The sequence below is a fragment of the Muntiacus reevesi genome, chromosome X (assembly GCF_963930625.1).
Source record: "Muntiacus reevesi chromosome X, mMunRee1.1, whole genome shotgun sequence".
Lineage (NCBI taxonomy): Eukaryota > Metazoa > Chordata > Mammalia > Artiodactyla > Cervidae > Muntiacus > Muntiacus reevesi.
The window spans coordinates 134,042,926-134,064,264 of record NC_089271.1 but is presented as its reverse complement, the minus strand read 5'-3'; the positions used below and the strand labels follow the sequence as shown (position 1 = coordinate 134,064,264).

The 21,339-nt window shown below is 40.7% G+C and overlaps 1 protein-coding gene and 1 pseudogene across 1 annotated transcript; one reads left to right on the top strand and one right to left on the bottom strand.

The window, feature by feature from the left end:
- Nucleotides 1-441: 441 nt before the first annotated feature.
- Nucleotides 442-945, top strand: LOC136154726 (protein FAM209-like). The gene has a single exon (XM_065916885.1). The coding sequence runs from the start codon at nucleotides 442-444 to the stop codon at nucleotides 943-945; it is 504 nt and encodes a 167-aa protein (XP_065772957.1).
- A 4,929-nt stretch (nucleotides 946-5,874) lies between these two features.
- On the bottom strand, nucleotides 5,875-20,306 carry LOC136154725 (nuclear RNA export factor 3-like; annotated as a pseudogene).
- Between the last annotated feature and the right edge of the window lie 1,033 nt (nucleotides 20,307-21,339).

The window sequence follows — 21,339 nt, the reverse complement described above, 5'->3', positions numbered from 1 at the left end:
GTTCCTAGTTGGTGGCCTCTCCTTTACTATCTCTTTCCCACTTGGCCCTCTGCTCCACAGGGTCATATGCCCATGAGTCTGCTCTGCTCACCCAGTGTCTGGATTTTACAAATGGAAAAATAAAAATAGAAGATGAACTCACCCTCCCAGTAGAGCACCAGGTTCAGAAAGAATACACTGGCAAGGAGATGACATTCTATCATTCCCCACCTCTTTTTCGATTGCCCGCTGGAAATGTTGCCATTTCTCTTTAAGCCCTACTTCTAGTTGACCTCTGCAAGCCTCCTTATCCTGTGTCCTGAAGTCATCACAATGGCCACAGGGGTTCTGGCTGGGGAGGGGCCCTCTGTGACATCACCAAGGGCTCAGCCCTGACTGGTCCTCTGTCTTCAAGTGCCTGGGCAGACCAGAGCACCAGGGGCCTTTTCCTCTCTGCTTACCATGTGGTCCCTCAAATGGTTCCTGTGCTTATCCGTGGGTGTTACCTATGTCTCCACCTTAATGTTTACTTCTCTGAGAGAGAAAGCTGAAGAATTCCAGGGGAAGGTCCTGTGCAGAGGGCACTTTTTAATTTGGCAGAATCTACCAGAGCATGCCCAAAACTGGCTTGAGATCACGTTGCTCTGGATTTTCTTCACTGTGCTGATGTACCTGACAGTGAAGTTGGCAGGAGAGAGTGGCGAGAGTAATGTGCAGAATCCTCTTGCCCATCAGGGCAGTTCATTTGACTCTCCAGGAAAGGAAAAGGCATCTCCCAACAAAGACTACATGTTCCAAACCTTAATCCTGCTCGTGATGGTCCATGTAAAATTTGTGTCCAGCATGTGGAATCTGAAACTCGCCACGGCAAACGGTAGTTTCCTCAACCCTTCCAATGTCGACGTTCCTGTAGATGCACACAACATTACAGTATATGAGCTCTGGGGCAAAGAAGAATCCAAATAAGTGGATTTGTGCATCAAAGTAGGTGAAGAATTGTAGAGCGTTGGCATACCTTATCCAAAATAACAAAACTATTCTGAAGAAAGAGAGAAAAAAGCCTCTGATATGTTTTATTCGCTCTACAGTTTTACTTTTTCCAGAATGTCATGTAATTGGCAGCATACAGTGTGTAACCTTTTCCAGACGAGCTTATTTTACTTAATAACATTCATTCTGGTTTCATCCATTTCTATTTGTGATTTGATAGCTCATTTCTTTTTTATTTTTGAGTAATATTCTGTTATGTTGATGTACCATAATTTGTTTATCCCGTCGTGTATTAAAGGACACTTTAAGTAAGTAAAGTTGCTCAGTCATGTCCGACTCTTTGCGACCCCATGGACTATAGCCTACCACGGTCCTCCATCCATGGGATTTTCCAGGCAAGAGTACTGGAGTGGGTTGCCATTTCCTTCTCCAGAGGATCTTCCCGATCCAGGGATCGAACCTGGGTCTCCCATATTGTAGGCAGACACTTTATCGTCTGAGCCACAAGGGAAGACCAAAGAACACTTTGGTTGTTTCTAATTTGTGTGTGTGTGTGTGTGTGTGTGTGTGTGTGTGTGTGTGTGTGTGTGTGAGAGAGAGAGAGAGAGAGAGAGAGAGAGAGGATATAAATTAAGCTGTTATAAAATTCACGTGCTTTTCTTTTTATGTGGGCATTAGCTATCAAATCAATTGGTGAACTCTCCAGGAGCATAACTGTTAGATCATGTGGTATGACAATGTTTAGCTCTGTAAGAAACTGCTTCCAAAGTGACTACCATTTTGCATTCTCACTAACAACGAATGAGAGTTCCTGTTGTTCCTCATCTTTGTCAGTAATTGATTTTGTCAGATTTTTCTATTTGACCATTTTAGTAAGTATGTAGTGGTATCTCACTGTTTAATTTCACCAGTCTACTCTAAAAAGTTGTCTTATTTCCATATTTCCATTGCAGCATGTCTATTGTGTTTCATTACCATAAATTCTTCACGAGTTTTATCTTTAATCTGAGATTTAAATAGATCTTCTGCTCACCAGAATTCTGCTGCTGTTTATACCATCACTGATTACTTTGCTCAGTTAGTCTTCTAATTATTTTTTCATGAGGGACTGATAAGTTAAAATCCTGTATATTGGAAAATATTTATTCTTAATTGAACAACACTGACAACACTTTCTTTTACTGAGTATTGCTTTGTCCACTAATGTTTAGTGCCTCCACACAAAAGTTTAAGTTCAGCATGAACTTCTCCCCCCTCCCCGTTTTTTTTTTTTTTTTTTGGTTTCTTTTGATTCTCTTATATGCTTACTAGATGTTAACCAAATCTGTATTAGTACCAGTTGCCATTGCAGCTGCACATTGGCCCTGAAGTTTTACTACAACCATATATGTATTTTATCAGAATCTTGATTTTATTATGTGTCTTCTTCATGTAGTTTTGAAAAACTAGATGCTCATTATTCAAGCTTTTAATAGTCTGTGCCTCTTCTCCATTGAGATTTAAACGAATTCATTTATATAATTGAAGAAAATATATTAAAAAGAACAGTAACTAAATTGTTTGCTATTGGTAACAAAATAAATTTTCTCTCAGCATATTTTGTAATGATGAAAGACCAAATGCTTTTGCATATAGTCTATAAACAGAGAAGATAAGTTAGCAATCACCTCGATCAAACATTGATTTATAGAAAATCTAATGTTTGGTTTTAACTAGTTTAACTAAGATAACTTCAGTTGTCAACATTCTTGCTTATCTGTCAGTAAAGAGAATGTGCTAGTTCTCTTGGGAGGAAGACTATTTTAATTAATATTTTCTTATGCTTTTGATTTTTAAGAGAAGAGAAATCTTAAGACATTTGTTTTCGAATGTCTGGTACTATGCCTAATGAAGATATTTCTAATTCATATGTTATCATTAGTAAATGTTCATTCTGCTTACTTTCAACACAATTTAAAGTGAGTTATGAGAAAAGACATATTTCAGTTAAATATGTTTGGGATTGACATATACACACTGCTCTATTTAAATTTGATAATCAACAAGGACCTACTCTATAACACAGGGAACTCTGCTGAATTGTCTGTAATAACCTAAATGGGAAAATAATTTGAAAAAGAATAGATATATGCCTAACTGAATCACATTGCTATACACCTGAAGCTAAAACAACTTTACTAACAAATAATACTCTAATATAAAATAAAACATTAAAAAAAAAGAAAATAAACTTTCACAGAAGAGAAAAATAGAAATATAAACTAAGCAACGTTGAAAATGAGGCAAAAGATTATTATATTTCACAGTGTCCTAGTTTTATCAATATAAATATTAGCCATTGTTTAAAATGGACAGAAATTAATGCAGCATTACTCTTTCACATGAAGGCATATAAATATATATACAGATATAGATATAAGCATATAAAGGCATTTCTGTCAAACATTCATCTCCTTTTATGTAGCTCCATTATAAAAGAATCCGTGTTTGTTATCTCTCTTAATACAGAGGTATCATTTGTTTTCATACATCAGATGTTTTTTAACCAACTATTATGTGGTAGAGTTTTTCAGGTACTGGAGTTACAATGGAAAAAAAAATTACTTCTCATTGAATTTATATTTTATTCCCTAGTTAGGTATGGAATCAGAAAGAATAACTACTTGTTCTATATTTTTAATTTTTGTCACTAATATAGGAAATCTGAGACACTGTGGAACTGATGTTGAGAAAGTCATGCCCTGAATTAATTCTTGTTATTAATCAGTGCAGGGTTTAAAGTAGACATGGTGAGTTTTTAGCCAAATGCTCAAAATATACATGATCTCATGTATTTTTTAAAAAATCTTCTTTTTTTTAAGTTGAAGTACAGTCCATGGGGTTGCAAAGAGTCAGACATGACTGAGCAACTAAGCACAGCACATAGTTGGTTTAAAATTTGTTTTTTTTTTTGTTTGTTTTTGCTTTTTTTAACTTTTTATATGCAGCCTTAACCATGTTATTGAAGACAGATTTCTTTTGTCCTGATGGCTATCTCTTGGTAGAATCTTAATAAGTTTGAGACTAGAAACAATGACCTTCCTGAGATGCATGGGATCTTCTTTGGCACATTTCCTATTGGATGCTTTAAGTTATAGAAAAATAGCAGAGTAATCTTCTGAAAAATGATAATACATCTTATTCAGGATTAACTCTGGAACTTCACAAAAGAAGCCTATTTTCCTGCTGCTAATTTTTGCATGCCAAAAAGCTCATATCATTAGTCATTTCTTTGAATTATATCCTTGCAATTCTTAACTGAACTGAGTCTATGAATTTGATGATTTTCAACTAGAAAATAAGATCATGAGGGAATGAGACACCAAGAAAAATGTGGGGTTGGAGATAGTTTTGAGTATAGGTATAGGTCTAGGATACAAGATATTCCATAATATTTCAAAAACATGTGGGAGATACTAGTTTTGGAAGGACAAGCCTTGTGTAGTTTTTAAGGTTGTCTAGTGTTAGCTCATTTCTTGCTATGCAGTCAAAGTTAAAGTGTTAGTCACTCAGTTGTGTCTGACTCTTTGTGAACCCATGGACTGTAGGCCACCAGGCTCCTCTGTCCATGGAATTCTCCAGGCAAGAATAATGGAGTGTGTTGCCATTTCCTTCACCAGGGGATCTTCCCAAGCCAGGGATGGAACATGGCTCTCCTGTACTGCAGGCAGACTGTTTACCGACTAAGCTGCCAGGGAAGCCCTTGATACACAGAAGAATCAATATATCTTCATCCCCTCCCCCCCCAAAAAATAAAAAGAAAGTTAAGGAAAAGCTCATTTCTTCAGTCTCAAGAATGTGAGACAACTTTAAAAAACATGACCTTTAAGCTCCAGTTTTTTACTTTCTTTTTTAAATTTTTTTTCATTTATTTATATTAGTTGGAGGCTAATTACTTTACAATATTATAGTGGTTTTTGCCATACATTGATATGAATCAGCCATGGGATCTCCACAAGCTCGATGCATGAGACAGGGTGCTCAGGGCTGGTGCACTGGGATGACCCTGAGGGATGTGATGGGGAGGGAAGTGGGAGGGGGGTTCAGGATGGGGGACACATGTACACCTATGGCTGATTCATGTGAATGTATGGCAAAAACCACTACAATACTGTAAAGTGTCGGGAGCCGTTATGGGAGGTCCCGCCCGTGACGAGGTCATGAAGAAAATACCGGGCAGGCAAGGCCGTCCCGGACCCCATTCATGACGAGGTCATGAGGAAAAAACCTGACAGGCAAGGCCGTCTAGGATAAGGGACCCTCCAGGTTGGCCTCAACCTCTACCCCACCCTGTATCCTCCCCCCTTTTCTGCTGCTGTTCTTGTTTGCCCTGCTGCGGATTCTTGTGTTGCCTGCGGAGAGCTCTCCTGCTCCTCTTTCACTGAATGAGGACCAACTTAAAACCTTAATTAATAAATCTCCTGGACGCTGGTACACTATGAACGGGCCAGGGATGAAGGAAATGCTTCAATTCAAACCCTTTTGCTGGCATTCTGGCTTGTTTGATAAATGTGTGCTCTCATTGCACAAAATGCTCATAATTGTTCTAAACATCCTAAGCACAGTACGCTAACAAAAGAAACTATTAAGCATAGGCCCCTTCGCAGGGTGAGAAAAGCTCCACAAATGTTATAGCCACAAATGCGCCTAATAAAAAATAGTTTAGATAGAGATTAGCTGGTGACTTCTTGCAGGTAATTAACTTTTAGACTAAGAGCCTGTTTTGTGCCATATCTGCTGTTTTTGAAATCCTTTGCATTTCTGTTCTGTAAAAAATGTAATCCTATCTAGTTCCCATGGAGATGACACCTAATAGAAAGAAAATAGATTAACCACAAAAAAGACAGCGTCGGCTACTGAAGTTGCTTAAAGTTGCACCAGGTGCAAGCCATAAATTGTCGACAGGCCTGAAAGCCAAAAGATATTAAACATAGAGATAAAAAGGGCCCTAATAGGCACAGAGCCCTTTGGGGGTGAGGAAGCCCTATTAGAGAATACAAAAAATATTGTTTCAAAAGTGGTTATTAGATCAATGTTTGATTGATGTTAATGTGCTGAGGTTGTGCAGTGGAAACTATTGTTAATATAGTTAAAGATATAGTAAAATAAGAATTTAGCCCTAGTGTAAAAACAGTAAGATAATTGTTAATTTTAACCAAGAATGCTAAACAGGGGCTGCCTCACCAGAACCACAGAGTCTTTGTGTGTTAAACTTTTTAGATAAATTTAGCTGAGAATTTCTGCAAAAAGACTGTCTTTTATGTTAACAGGATTGTATTTCTATTATGTTACAACTTGCTGTACATGAGACTGCCAATTTTCTGTTTTCTGCTAACCTCAAGGCCAGAAGATAATGTACAAAAAGTCTATGGGAAAAGACTCTCATAAACAAAAAATATACAGAGCACACCTGGTTTCATGAAGGACAAGCTGATATAATGTTAAACTAAGTCTGTATGCTTATCTGCCCCTTAGAAATGTACCAACTTAGGGTATAAAGACTACGGTGAAAAATAAAGCAACTGCCAGACTCTGCTGCACATTCCTGGTCTGGTCTCTTTCTCTCCCTCTCTCTCTCCCTAGCAGACTTGGCCCTATCAAGGCCGGTCCTACGTGTCTCTCTCTGCCGACGCCGTTCATCCTGAGGGTTCCCCTGGATCCTGCTGGGGCTGGACTCCGGCAGTAAAGTAATTAGTATCTAATTAGAATAAATAAATATTTTTTTAATTAAAAAAAAAAGACTAGCTCCATTATTCGCACTGGGACTTTTATTAAAGACTAACTTTTACTCACTACAGCATTATATGATAAAAACATCTGACTTATTGAGAGTTAAGAGATACAGAAGGTATATTTATCTAATCACTTTGTTAATATTTTATCATTTTTTTATTATGAAAAATTCACAAGGACAAATTTGAGACAAAATCATTAAAGAAAATAAGAATGTGGGTACTTCTGCATAGACAGGGAAATGGTAGGCAACCCCATCCTTAGAAGCTAAGTGGGTCTTCAGGACCTAGTATTTCCATTTTCCCATTCAGAATATGCACAACAATCTCTTCTAATCAAACATTTATGGACTCCCTGCCAGAAATGTAGAGGTCCCCACCAGAACTGGCCCAATAAACTGGCTATGCCAACCATGTGGCACCAAATCTACAAGGGTTAGACACTGAAAAAGGACCCCTGGAAGTCCTGACCTGCTAGCTCTATAGATTTATTAATCTTTAAGTAACGTGACCACAAATTTTCAAAAACCGTAGTTTGTAATCACACTTCTAAAATTTGTTTTGCATTTTTATAGGGCTTTAAAGTATTGCATATTTCCCAAATGCTTGGTATATACACAAGGCCCTAAGCCATGGTCCCTCTCTTGTCTTTCTGTCTTTTGCCATCTAGGACTACCCTAGCCCCTTACTTTGAACTCTCCTCCCCCACCCCCACCTCTGCTTAGGCTCTTAGAACAACTAAGGGATAACAGGAGGAGTTCCCTAGGATCCTACCCTTGGGAAAAAATGAGTGAAGATGGGCTTCATGGGCTTGTGTTCTGTGCAATTACACCGGGCCATATTCTTGGGTACTTGGAAGGGCCTCAACTATGGTTTCATGATCTGCTGTGGCCATCTTGAAATTTTGAATCATTTTTGAAGTAGGGGCCCCATATTTTATTCTTTACCATATTCTGTCAGTTGTGTACCCACCCCTGAGATTCAGCATCCATTATAATTAGTCTGCTCAGTGAAATGAAGTGAAGTGAAGTGAAGTGAAAGTCACTCAGTCCTGTCTGACACTTTGCGACCCCATGGACTGTCCATGGAATTCTCCAGGCCAGAATACTGGAGTAGGTAATCTTTCCTTTCTCCGGTGGATGCTGCCACGTGTGAAATTTGTGATCTGAGGCAAGTTGCCTGACTTTGTGTGCACCCACATATACAGATTAAACAAGTGATTTTTTTTAATTTATTTATTTTAGTTGGAGGCTAATTACTTTACAATATTGTAGTGATTTTTGCCATGCATTGATATGAATCAGCCATGGATTTACATGTGTTTCCCATCCTGAGCCCCCCTCCCACACCTTCCCCATCCCATCCCTCTGGGTCATCTCAGTGCACCAGCCCTGAGCACTTACCTCGTGCATCAAACCTGGACTGGCAATCTGTTTCACAATTGATAATATACATGTTTCGATGCTATTCTCTCAGATCATCCCACTCTCTCCTTCTCCCACAGAGTCCAAAAGACTGTTCTATACATCTGTGTCTCTTTTTCTGTCTTGCATATGGGGTTATACTTACCATCTTTCTAAATTCCATATATATGCATTAGTATACTGTATTGGTGTTTTTCTTTCTCGCTTACTTCACTCTATATAATGAGCTCCATTTCATCCACCTCATTAGAACTGATTCAAATGTATTCTTTTTAATGGCTGAGTAATATTCCATTGTGTATATATACCGCAGCTTTCTTATCCATTTGTCTGCTGATAGGCATCTAAGTTGCTTCCATGTCCTGGCTATTATAAAGAGTCCCGTGATGAACATTGGGGTGCATGTGTCTCTTTCAATTCTGGTTTCCTCGGCGTGTATACCCAGCAGTGGGATTGCTGGGTCATATGGCAGTTCTATTTCCAGTTTTTAAAGGAATCTTCACACTGTTCTCCATAGTGGCTATACTAGTTTGCATTCCCACCAACAGTGTTAAAAGGGTTCCCTTTTCTCCACACCCTCTCCAGCATTTATTGCTTGTAGACTTTTGGATAGCAGCCATCCTGACTGGCATGTAATGGTACCTCATTGTGGTTTTGATTTGCATTTCTCTAATAATGAGTGATGTTGAGCATCTTTTCATATGTTTGTTACGCATTTGCATGTCTTCTTTGGAGAAATGTCTGTTTAGTTCTTTGGCCCAGTTTTTGATTGGGTCATTTATTTTTCTGGAATTGAGCTGCAGGAGTTGCTTGTATATTTTTGAGATTAATTCTTTAAACAAGTGAAAATCTTTAAACATTTGCTTTTGTGTATTTGCAGCTAGGAAACTGCAACTATGCTGTTGAATCAAGGAAGCATCCTGTCAAATTTTCCCTGGTTGGCATTGGAGGGCAAGACCTGAAAGATGGAAATCAAACTCTGACTTTAACTTTGGTCTGGCAACTGATGAGAAAATATGGTATACAATTTTAGCTATATAGCTTCACTATCGTACAGGTCTGTGATCTAGTACTAACTACTTTTAAGGAAATGTGTTGACTGCACCTTTGCAATTTTTGTGTTTAGACTCTGAAGTGCGCTTAAGTAATGTATATGTGTTGGATGGTCAATGGGAAATGCTTTCTTGAAAGTGAGGCATCAGAACTGTGAATATTTCCGTTTTTTCATAGGAAGCCTGACACAGGCTTGAGCCTCATTTAGTGTTGGTGAATAAAAATACCAACAGTTATAGACATGTATACATTTGAGAAAGAAGGTCTCTTAAGTGTAGTGCTAAGAAGCAATTCATTATAGGTGGGTTGCAGCCAAAGCACAACTTACTTTAAGTCGTTACCATGGGTTAGCCTAGTACAAAGTGAGCCTGCAAGACTGGTGGACTTACTCGTTAGAGCACTGAAAATCTTCCCGCCACCAGTGCAAATGGCATCTCAATGTCAAGACACTACTACTTGAGCTTTTTTTTTTTTTTTTTTTCATATAGTGTGAATCTCTTCCCATGAAATCTTTAATCTCTCAAACCTAAGGAAAGTAAATAAAAGATAAGGGCACAATAAAGGACAGAAATGGTATGGACCTAACAGAAGCAGAAGATATTAAGAAGAGGCAGCAAGAATACACAGAAGATATATTTTAAAAAAAATCATAATGACCCAGAACACCACCATGGTGTGACCACTCACTTAGAGCCAGACACTCTGGAATGTGAAGTCATGTGGACCTGAGGAAGTATCACTATGAACAAAGCTAGTGGAGGTGATGGGATTCCAGTTGAGCTATTTCAAATCCTGAAAGATGATGCTGTGAAAGTGCTGCACTCAATATGCCAGCAAATTTGGAAAACTCAGCAGTGGCCACATGACTGGAAAAGGTCAGTTTTCATTAAATCCCAAAGAAAGGCAATGCCAAAGAATGTTCAAACTACCACACAATGGCACTCATCTCACACAGTAGTAAAGGAGTGCTCCAAATTCTCCAAGCTAAGCTTCAACAGTACACAAACCAAGAACTTCCAGATGTTCAAGTTGGATTTAGGAAAGGCAGAGGAACCAGAGATCAAATTGCAAACATCATTGGACTATAGAAAAAGCAACACAGTTCCAGGAAAACATCTACTTCTGCTTTATTGACTACCAACGCCCTTTGACTGTGTGGATCACAACAAACTGAGGAACATTCTTAAAGAGATGGGAATACAAGACCACCTTACCTGCCTCCTGAGAAATCTGTAAGAGGGTCAAGAAGCAACAGTTGGAACCAGACATGGAACAGCAGTAAGGTTTGGAACTGGGAAAGGAGTACGACAAGGCTGTATACAGTCACCCTCCTCATTTAACTTACACGCTGAGTATATCGTGGGAAACACTGGGCTGGATTAAGCACAAGGTGGAATCAAGATTGCTGGGAGAAATACCCTTAACCTCAGAGATGCAGATGACACCATCCATATGTCAGCAAGTGAAGAGGAACTAAAGAGCCTCTTGATGAAAGTGAAAAAGGAGAGTGAAAAAACTTGCTTAAAACTCAACATTCAAAAAAACGAAGATCATGGCATCTGGTCCTATCACTTCATGGTAAATAGATGGAGAAACAGTGGAAAGAGTGACTGACATTACTTTTTTGGGCTCCAAAATGTCTGGAGATGGTCAGTGCAGCAAGCAAATTAAAAGATCACACAGCTCAGAAGTAAAACCACAGAGAGTTCAGGCAACTTGCCTATGATCAAAGCTCATAAGTGGAAGCACTGAAAGGTCAGATTATGGACTAAGATCCAACTGATTAGAAGGTGAAGCACAGGGAAGTCAGGAAACACAGCTAAGATCACAGAGCTCAGTGTTGAAGCACAGGGAAGTCAGGAAACAGCTAAGATCAAAGAGCTCAGATAGTGAAACACAGAGAGATCAGGCAACTAGCCTAAGATTTAAAAATTCAGATATGGAAGCACAGAGAGGTTAGGCTACTGTCCTAAGATAACATAGCTTAAAGGTGGAAGCACAGAGATTTCAGGCAACTTCTCTAAGAACAAACAGCTAAGAACTGGAAGCACAGAGAGGTTAGCAAACCCAAGGTCACAAGGCTAAAACAGGGAAGCACAGAGAGGGTCGGCAACTAGGTAAGATCACAGAGCCGACACATGGAAGCACAGAGAGGTCAGGCCTAAGATCATAGAGCTCAGATGTGTAAGCAGAGAGGTCAGGTAACTATCCTAAGATCACACAGCTTATATGTGGAAGCACAGAGAGTTTAGACAACTTGACTAAGATCACATAGCTCATAAGTGGAAACACAGAGAGTCAGGCAACCTCCCTAAGATCAAATAGCTCAGAAATAGAAGCACAGAGAGGTCAGGCAAATTGATGTAGATCACAGGGCTCTGAAGGGGAGGCACAGAGAGGTTAGGCAACTTGTCTAGGGTAATGCAGCTCAGCGGAAGCAAATAGAGGTTATGAAACCATCCTAAGGTCACACACCTCAGAAGTTAAAGCAAGGAAGAGTTCAGGCAACTTCCCTAAGATCAAACAGCTCAGACGTTGAAGCACAGAGGTCAGCCAACATTCCTAATATGACACAGCACAGAAGGGGAAGCACAGAGAAGCCAAGTAACTTACCTAAGATCACAAAGTTCAGAATTGGAAGCACAGAGAGTACAGCCAACATTCCTACGGACAAACAGTTCATAAGTGCATGCAAGGAGATGTCAGTCATCATGCCCAAGATGACACAGCTCAGAAGGGGAAGCACAGAGAAGCCAAGAAACTTGCCTAAGATAAAAAAGCTCTGAAGTGGAAGCATAGAGAGTTCCGGCAATTTGTTTAGAATCAAATATTGAGCCTTATATGTACTCATTATTTACCATTTCCTTACACTGAACAGAGTCTGGGAAATGTACATGTGCGTGTGCATGCCTGTGTGTGTGTGTATCCTCCCTATATAGCTCAGGTTCTGATATCACAAAGTGCTGGATTGTCCACAACCCATGTGAATGCCTTTCTCAACAAATTCAGGCTCTGACACAAACTCCAGACAACCCTTTTGTAAACATACTCCACTTATCCTGCTTGGGATTTGATACTCTGCACTGGGACACCCCAGTGTGCAGATACTGTCCTTGTTTCACTCAGCCTCTAACTGCCCACACAGAGCTGGCCTATCTCCATCCATGGATGCCCTCCTCACCTTGCTTGGCCTCTGACTTTCTGCACAAATCTGCCTCCTCCTTGTGGATTTCCTCTTCTCTGGACTTAGGCTTTTACTCTGCATGCCTGACCAGCCTCTGGACTAAACTGACTCTTGTGGCAGGCTGCTCTGCTCTGTGAATGCCTCTTAATCCCACTTTAGCACTGACTGCCCATGACACATCCTAGCATGGATATCCTGTTTTCCCTGCTCAAATTCTAACATCTCATACTACACACCTCCTTTCCCTGCTCTTGTGGATCTTATCATTTCACCCTATTTGAGTTCTGACTCCACATATTAGGCTACTCTGACTGCATGGACAGCTTCTTCACCCCTAGTTTACCTCTAGCATCTCATCTGGCCCACTATGGCTCTATGTTCCCCTGTCATGGATGCCAGTCTTGATTGATATCACCAAATTGCTTTATGATGAGTTGCTCAGCAAGAGAGAGAAGGGGAAGGGAGAGGGCAGTTTTTGAATTGAATTTTGATGCATAAGTGAGCATTGCCAATCAAAGACAGATAAACCACATTTCAGGTAGTGAACTTGTATGTGAAAAATGGGGTATAGTAAAAGAAATTCTTCAAGTTTTTATTTTTTTTCCAGAGGGTTACTGAATAATGCATCAAAACTTTTTGAAGAAACTTTCTTCCCCCAGTGTAAAATGACACCTTCTACTTTATCATATTCTTAATGTGTACATGTGTCTATGTATCTTAGTCTATCTGGGCTGCTATAACAACATACAAATCATGGAGGTGCTTGTCAACAACAGAAAAAATTTTTTTCTCACATTCAAGATCAGGGTAGCACTATGGCCAGATGAGTGTCCTTTTCTGAGTTACAGACTTCTCTCCTACAGGAAGTCTCCTGCATGACATGTCCCTATGACAACAGCTTCACAAGTTCATGGAATGCATTTTTCACACCTGCCCAAGAGGTAGATATTATGACTTCATTTTGCAAATGAGGAAACTATAATGGCCCAAGTTTTCAATGTAAGGATCTGGGATGGGAGCCACCAAACTAGACAGCCTATGTCACCAGTGCCTAGAATGAACAGGGCAAGTATTGAAGCACTTCAGACCTGGGTTGTCTCTGAGAAGACAGAGAGTTAGAGGGGAGGGAAAGAGAGGAAAGGCGAGTGGAGAGGAGTGTACCGGAGGGAAATTGGGAGGGTTCTGTTGGGGGGAGCCATGACGAGGAGAGGGAGCAGTGGGGTATATGTGGGGAGGGGTCTCCACATACTCACTTTCCTTGAACATCCCGTTGACAGAGAAGCAGAGCATCATTTCCTGAGAAAGAAGAGCCCAGTTACTCAGCACTCCCTAAACATCATCCCTACATGTGGCTTCCTGCCCCACCCCAAAAGGGAGGAGAAGATTCTCACCACCTGGAAACACATGTCCACCACAAAGAAGCTGAAGACAAGCTGAGTTTTGGGCAATGCACAGAGGGCATGCATAAAGTCATGTTTTGTGTGTTTAAGCAGCTGAACATGCAGGTCTGTGGGAGAGGACAAGAAAGTGAAAACCAGGCTTGCCATCCCATGGACACTGTGATTGGTTCCCTCACCACCCTTTTCAACCCAGTCTTCCCACTGGATCCTTGAACTTATTCATATTTCTTTTGTCCAAGAAATATGCACACATGCTGCTTTAAGGAGACACAGAAGAGCAGTGGGTGGTGATCTGGCCAGCATAGGTGTCAGCAGGAGCTAACCTGTGTCTTCTGGGAAACCACAAGACTTGTAGGAGTAGTCTGGACTGTGATACTCACAGGGCTGTGTCCTCTGGTTGGAATGGAATGGTCAGGGAAAAGCAGACCTCCTCGTGATAAGCACCCAGGAGACGGTCCCCATAGTCATGGATCAAGTAATACCTGAGGGGGGAGCAGTGAGAACAGTCTATCTTTCTGGTATAGAACTTGGGTGGCCTCCCTTGTCCTAGCCCTCCCCTTGCTCAGATTCTCAGGAGTAGTTACTGCTGCAGGAATTGCAGGATTAGACTCTTCAACTCTTCAGATCCAAAGAAGTTTCCCTGGAATCAAAGCAGTCCTCAGGACCAAGGCTGACATCCCCTCATGTACTACCTAGAACCCTGCTGGATCCTTTGTGCTCACCTTACATGTTGTTAAGAACTTGGGGGCTTCAACGGCACACTTAGACACTGAGGGTGTCTCCTGGCCACCCTGGGGGAGGGAAGAGGAAGTCAGCAGTTTATTCCAGGTTCTGGTTTTGGATGATCAGGCAAAAGGATGGACCCAGGATGGTGTGGGGGTCTGAGGTCGGGGGAGACAGGGTCCTCAAAATGCCAGCGGCTGGACTATATCTTCAATCATCTCCATGGTGTCCCCAAAGCCTGTGGCAAACATGGCTGAAAAAGATCCAGAGACTCAGATTCCCACAGAGAATAGTACACTCCCCTCCCCCAAGACATTCAAGGGTCAGGTTCAAAAATGGAACTTGAATAGGTCCTAATGGGTTTCAGAGTAGTTTGTAGGCACTGTCAATGCTATTTAGAGGAGTCTGTGATCAAGGAATGCACTTACCAAGCTTAGTAACCTTGGAAACAATTCCAAGGATGGTGCTGTCAAAATCAAGACAAAAGAGAAAGGTCAGTGCATCGGTGGAGATGATCCTCCTTATGGGAGCAAGTCACTTACAGCAATCACAGCCCTGTGTGCCCTCCACAGAGTCAAGTATCCTAGCATTCCAGCACCCAAAGGTCACCTCATCCAGGTCACAAATCCATGGACTGACCCAGAGGGAGACTGTTCCTTCCATTCCTTCCTACCATGCCCTCCTTCATCTCCTTTCCCCTGGGTAGCTCCCAGCCAGACTGTTCTGACTCCCTTCTTCAGTACCACAAGGGCCAGCACTTAAAATCCAGTCTGCTGGCCTTTATTCCACTCCCCCCCTTCTTCCTTCCCCCAGGGCCCAGTGAAGGCTGTGAAGAGAAGATGATATGGGGGGATTGGGGGGATAGCCCAGTGCTTTGCTACCTCACTGGGGACTCTGCATTCTTTCAAGTCAGGACATACCTCAGGGATGGCCCAGTATGCTGTGGCAGAGAGGTGAATGAGGTGGGGTTCAGGAGGTAGGGAGGGAGGTGGAGGGGAATGAAGACAGGGAGTGGACAGAGAAGTGGAGAGGTGAGAGAGACATAGGGGTGTAGACACAAGGCAGAAGATCTTAGGATGGTTGACATATCAGGGAAAGTGGTGCACACATCGTTTCTGCCTGCACACATCCCTTCTGGTTCCAGCTGCTGACCCTCATCCATCTCCCCTGCAGCCTTCACCTGGAATTATGGGGAACACTTACATGGACCAGATGGCTCTGCACCCACACCCTTCCTTTTCCTACAAACCCACTTCCGCTCCTCTGTCACTACCCCATGAGCCCTCCCACGATCCTTTCAAAGGAGGATCTGGGTGCCCTACCTCACCTCAGTGTTGGAGAGGTTCACATTCTTGGTGGTGGAAGCATTCTCCATAATGGTGGATAGGCCATGCACCAGGTAGTGCTTCTCGTTGCTCAGTTCCAAGGAGAAAAGCTATGATGAGAAAAGAGAGTAAGGATCCCAAAGGGAGTAACTGAAACCAATCTGCTTTTTCTACCTGATCTATCTGACCACCCTCACCATCAGGTCCAACACTGGGCCTAGGTCCTCAAGTTGGGCATGATCCCTGGATGGATGTGCAGTGAGCAGCCATGCCATTTCTATAGCTCCATGTCATTCCAATATTACAGGTCATCAAGACTCCTGAAAGCCAGAACGAGGGAGACAGAGGCTGAGAGGGTCCCAGCTGGTGCACTTTCAGCACAAACTCCTCCCCATGATTTTATCTCTGAGTGCTTTACCCAGACAGACCCTCTACCGTCACCTGCCCTACAATTACTGTTGTAGCAACACCAGGGCCAAAGTGGAGTCTCTGAATATCAAGAGATTGATGGCAGGCATTGTATCATTTGTTCATGGTCAGTGCAGAGTTAGGGATGGGGATCAGTGGCTTTGAGTCTGAGGGTGGGGGAGGGGAAGAGGAGTGTCTGAGTATGAGTGTACAGCTTGTGTTGAGTCTACATTCCCTTTATCTGCTCCACCTTTTCAGACTTAAGTGCCCTCTGCACAGATTGGGATGTGTCACAGGGCCCAACAGAGATAGATATCTACAGAGAACACAAGAGGGGCTGGGTAAGCATCAGGAAATATGTACACGGGATCAAGCAAAACCATGCCCCTCCCCTGCCCTTTTCATCCTCACTGAAAATCTTGCCAATGTCATTCTTCAATGCACAGGCAATGTTGGCATTCTCTACAAAGAATTGTGCTTGCATTTTCTCATAATGAAACTATAAGGAGAGTGACAAGAGAAACAGAATATGAGACTAGATCCAATCCTCTGTGCCTGCCACCTACCCCATTTCCTCTCATTGCCTCCACATCCTCTCTTACTTCAACTGTAATGAAGGGCACACCGCATTGCTTCTGAATCAAATTAAGCAGCCACTTCTCATCATATTTTATACCAAAGGGAATCTGGGAGCCAAAGAACAAATGGGAAACAAAACTGATACAATGGAATAAAAGGTTAATGTAAGACCTGACTCTGTCTTTCAATAAGACCTTTTATCAGGCTTTAAATCATTTTTGAAGGTAGGACAATATCTCTTATCATTAACTTTGGCACCAGACATGGATTTTCCGGGTAACTTTTTTTTTTTCATTCAACTACTTTCCCTGAAAAAATCAAGTTAGTAGGTTTCACAGGTGCTTCCTTTAATAAAGTTCCACATCAGGTACACCTCTGCCTGCTCCTCGGACATGGACCCCAGAGACTCAACTGCCTCCCACACCCATCTAGAGCCAAACACGTGATCTGGTGTGAAGTGCTCCATCTCCCTGGCAGTAGTTTCCTCCTTTGCTTTTAAACAAGCTCGCCCATGTTCCTCCTTACAGGCAGTCTGTTTCCTTTCTATTGCTTTTCTGAACTCACCCTTAGAAAAACTAAGAAGATACCCCCTAGTAATAACAAGAGGGATTACCAAATCTAATGTCTCAGAAAAGTTCCCAGCATTTCTACACAAACCCAACATGACTCTCTCATGTCATCTTCTACACATTAGGTCCATTTAGCCAGTACACTCACTGTGAGCTTGAACCAGCTCCCAAAGATCTTATCCTATCTGTTTCTCTCCATTCTTCTCTCTGGAGGCTTTTGCTTTGTCTTTATGTTAATATGCATTTAGTCTTGTTTCCGAAAACTACTTCTCTGAGGATGGGGCAGAATGGCATATGGAGCACTGTGGGGAAGTTGAGAGAAGAAAGTGGTCCATATAGGCTTGGAAAGTCTTCTCTACATATTCCTAAATTATTCCAGAGCTACAATGAAGAGTGTGCAAACACTAAGCTCATCCCATCATTTTTCATTCTGCCCGGTTGGAAAGAAGAATGACATGTTTAACTGTAAGGTTTTGATTTTCACTGATTGGTACATGTCACCCCAGCTGACTGGTCACTTACTATCTTGCTTGGTTGTCCATATGGGCATCACCTGCTTCTGAATGTCTATCTTGCTGCTGCCTGGAAGTAACCTATCCAGACCAATATTTGTATTGCCTTTGGTAAATACCCCAGCTTCATACTCTTCTTTGTAAAAGGTTCACTTTATCAGTGTGCTATAAAATTGACAACAGATCAGTGATCTCAGTACCAGAAGTCCTCGGTAAATATCATGGCTACTGAAAAAATATCATTGACTTTAGAATCTGAACAGAAATGTATCACAGTGCTAAAAATAAAGGCTGAGAGACCTCACTGTGGCTCCATTTTTCAGGAAATGAGAGGTAGGGAGAAATCACAGCCAATTAGAAAACAGGCACTGGGAAAAGGGTCTGGATCTAGAGTGTAGTCTGTGATGTTAGACCCTGCTCTACTTGGTTCAGGCTAGGTGACCTGGGATAAGTGGCTTTTCACCCCCATGTTTCATTTCTCTGCTCTGCTCTAGGAGGACAATAAAACATACCCTTAAATCTACCACAGTGTGATAGTTCAAGAGTCAAAGTGATCTAGCTCCCTGAAGGCAAAATTAGAGAAATGAAAGATAAGTCTGATGAAAAGATCCAGAATGGAGTCTGGAGAGATACAATATGGAGATTACAAAAGAAAAGTATAGAGAATTACAGGTGATGCAAGGAATATACCTAACACATGGCTAATGTGAGTCCCAGAGAGGAGAGGGAATAGTGGAGAATAGTTATTTGAAGAGAACTTGGTTGAGAACTTTCCAAAAGTAACAAGACATCAACTCAGTATAAGAATATTAATAAGAGAAAAAGTATAGTGGAGGAGAAATATTCTTAAAAGAATATACATTCCTTTCATAATCATGTAGCCAAAACTTGGAAATTTGGGACTAAAGGTTTCAATCAATCTAAAATAAATACTATAGACTCTTTTTGGGGCAGAAGAAATATCATCCCTAGTAGAGGCACACAAAGACTACTAAAAAATTACATTGTGAATATATAGGCAAATTTAAATGAGTATTGTCTATAGAACACGATTGAAATTTCCTCTGGGGATTTAAATATGTAGACAATGATAATGTGTGACAATAAATATGGAGACAGTTAAGGGAATCAAAGTGTCTCATGGTCCCATAACTGTCTGAGCAGTTTTTGTCTTTTTTTTTTGATCTGAGCAGTTTTTAAAAGATAATTAACTAGTATTAGATTGTGAAAATGCAAAAACGTCCATTGTAATCTGAGGGGTGAACACTACAAGAATAGTAAAAGAATGTTTACCTAGATAACCTTGTGAGCAAACGATTTAATACCTACAAAACATTAACCATATAAAAGGAAAGGAAAGGGAAAGAAACTTAGAAGAGGCAAAAATAAATATACAATAATATTATATATAAAAACAAATTATATCCATTTATATTAAAAGATTCAGGCTCAATACTACAAATAGAAAGGCATTTTACCAGACTGGACAAGAAACCTTTCATCAAATACTCCTGAAAGAAACACATGCAAAATTTAATCATCAAGAAAATTAGAACATAAAAAATGGCAAAATGTACACCTTTTCCACATTAACCTCGGAAAACTGGTATAACCATTTCAGTAAAAGGTATACTTTAAAGGGAAATTTCTTTATGATAACAAGTTCGGTGCAATAAGAAGATAATAATGCAGATTCTAAATTTGTGTGCATCTTAAAACCAACACAGAAAGCAAAAACTGACAGAAATAAATAATGGACAAATCCACAGTCACAGTGGGAAATTTTAAAACATCTCACTGAGTGACAAAATCTTGGCTAGAGGGAGAAGATTTTAAAATATGACTTTAACAAATTTATTGAATTGACATAGAACAATGCACATAAATATTCATCGAACATTCCAGAATAAATCACATGCCAGACAATAAAGCCTCAAAAAGTTTCTACGGACTAGTACAATTTACCTTGACTAGTTAATGTAATATTCAGTAGTAATGGTGAGTTTTCTGCCCCTCCCCACCTCTACTATAAATCCAGAGAATATTAGTTTATATAATCCTACCCTCCACCTAGGTGACCCTCGCCAGTGCCCAAACCTTACGCCTGAGAAGATCTCTTGTCTCATGCCTTTTCCTTAGCCAGGGAAAGATATTCATGTCAGCCATGGCCATTTTCACTAGAGGGAAGTTTTACCACATGGAATCAGAATGGGTGTGTCAGAGCCCACTTGGTCCATTTCCTCAAGAGACTAGAAAATAATCAGTCTGGGCCCTCTCCCCACTTTCCCTAAAGGACGTCAACTGGTAGGTGGGTCCTGTGGTTTGGGGAGGGGAGGGAACCCTGAAACCTTCCTACTTTCAGGAGTTCTGAAGAGAAGGTCTCATGCATACCATTCATCCATAGGGTGGCTTGAAGGCAGAGATCTGTCACCACCACCCTCACAGGCTGCCCTAGAAGAGAGCCTGTGAGTCTGAAACTGGAAGTTTGTAGAATATAAAGGAAGGCTGCTGAGGAAGGAGAGCACAAGCCCCAGACCACATTGTCATAGCCACACAAAGAAGATGGCATCCTGCATTCCATCAAAATGCAGAAAAATACACCTTTTTCTCAAGTGCACATGGTACATTCTCCATGCTAGACCACATCTTGGGTCACAAATCAAACCTCAGTAAATTTAAGAAAATTGAAATCATATCAAGCTTCTTCTCTGACCACAATGCTATGAGACTAGATAGCAATTACAAGAAAAACACTGTAAGAAACAAACTCACAGAGATTAGGCAACACATTTCTAAATAACCAACAGGTTACTGAAGAAATGAAAAGAGGAAAAAAAAATCTAAAAACAAATGACAATGAAAACATGACAACTCAAAATCTATGGAATGCAACAAAACAGTTCTAAGAGGGAAGTTTATAGCAATACAATCCTACCCCAAGAAATAAGAAAAACATTGAATAGACAACCTAACTTTACACATAAAGCTACTGGAAAAAGAAGAAGAAAAAAATCTAAAATTAGTAGAAGGGAAGAAATCGTAAAGATCTGAGGAGAAATAGCTGAAAAAGAAACGAAAGAAGCAAGAGTAAAGACTAATAAACTAAAAACTGGTTCTTTGAGAAGATAAACAAAATTAACAAACCCTTAACCAGACTCATCAAGAAAAAAAGAGAGAAGAATCAAATCAACAAAATTAGGACTGAAAAAGGAGAGGTTACAACAGACAATGCAGAAATACAAAGGATTATAAGAGACTATTATAAAAGTTATATTGCAATAAAATAGGCAACCTGAAAGAAATGGACAGATTCTTAGGAAAGTTCAATCTTCCAAGACTGAACCAGGAAGAAATAGAAATTATGAACAACCGAATTATAAGCACTGAAATTGAAGCTGTGATAAAAAATTTTCCCAAAAGAC

Coding starts and splice junctions, on each gene's coding strand:
- LOC136154726 (XM_065916885.1), top strand. CDS start 442: ATGTGGTCCCTCAAATGGTTCCTGTGCTTATCCGTGGGTGTTACCTAT.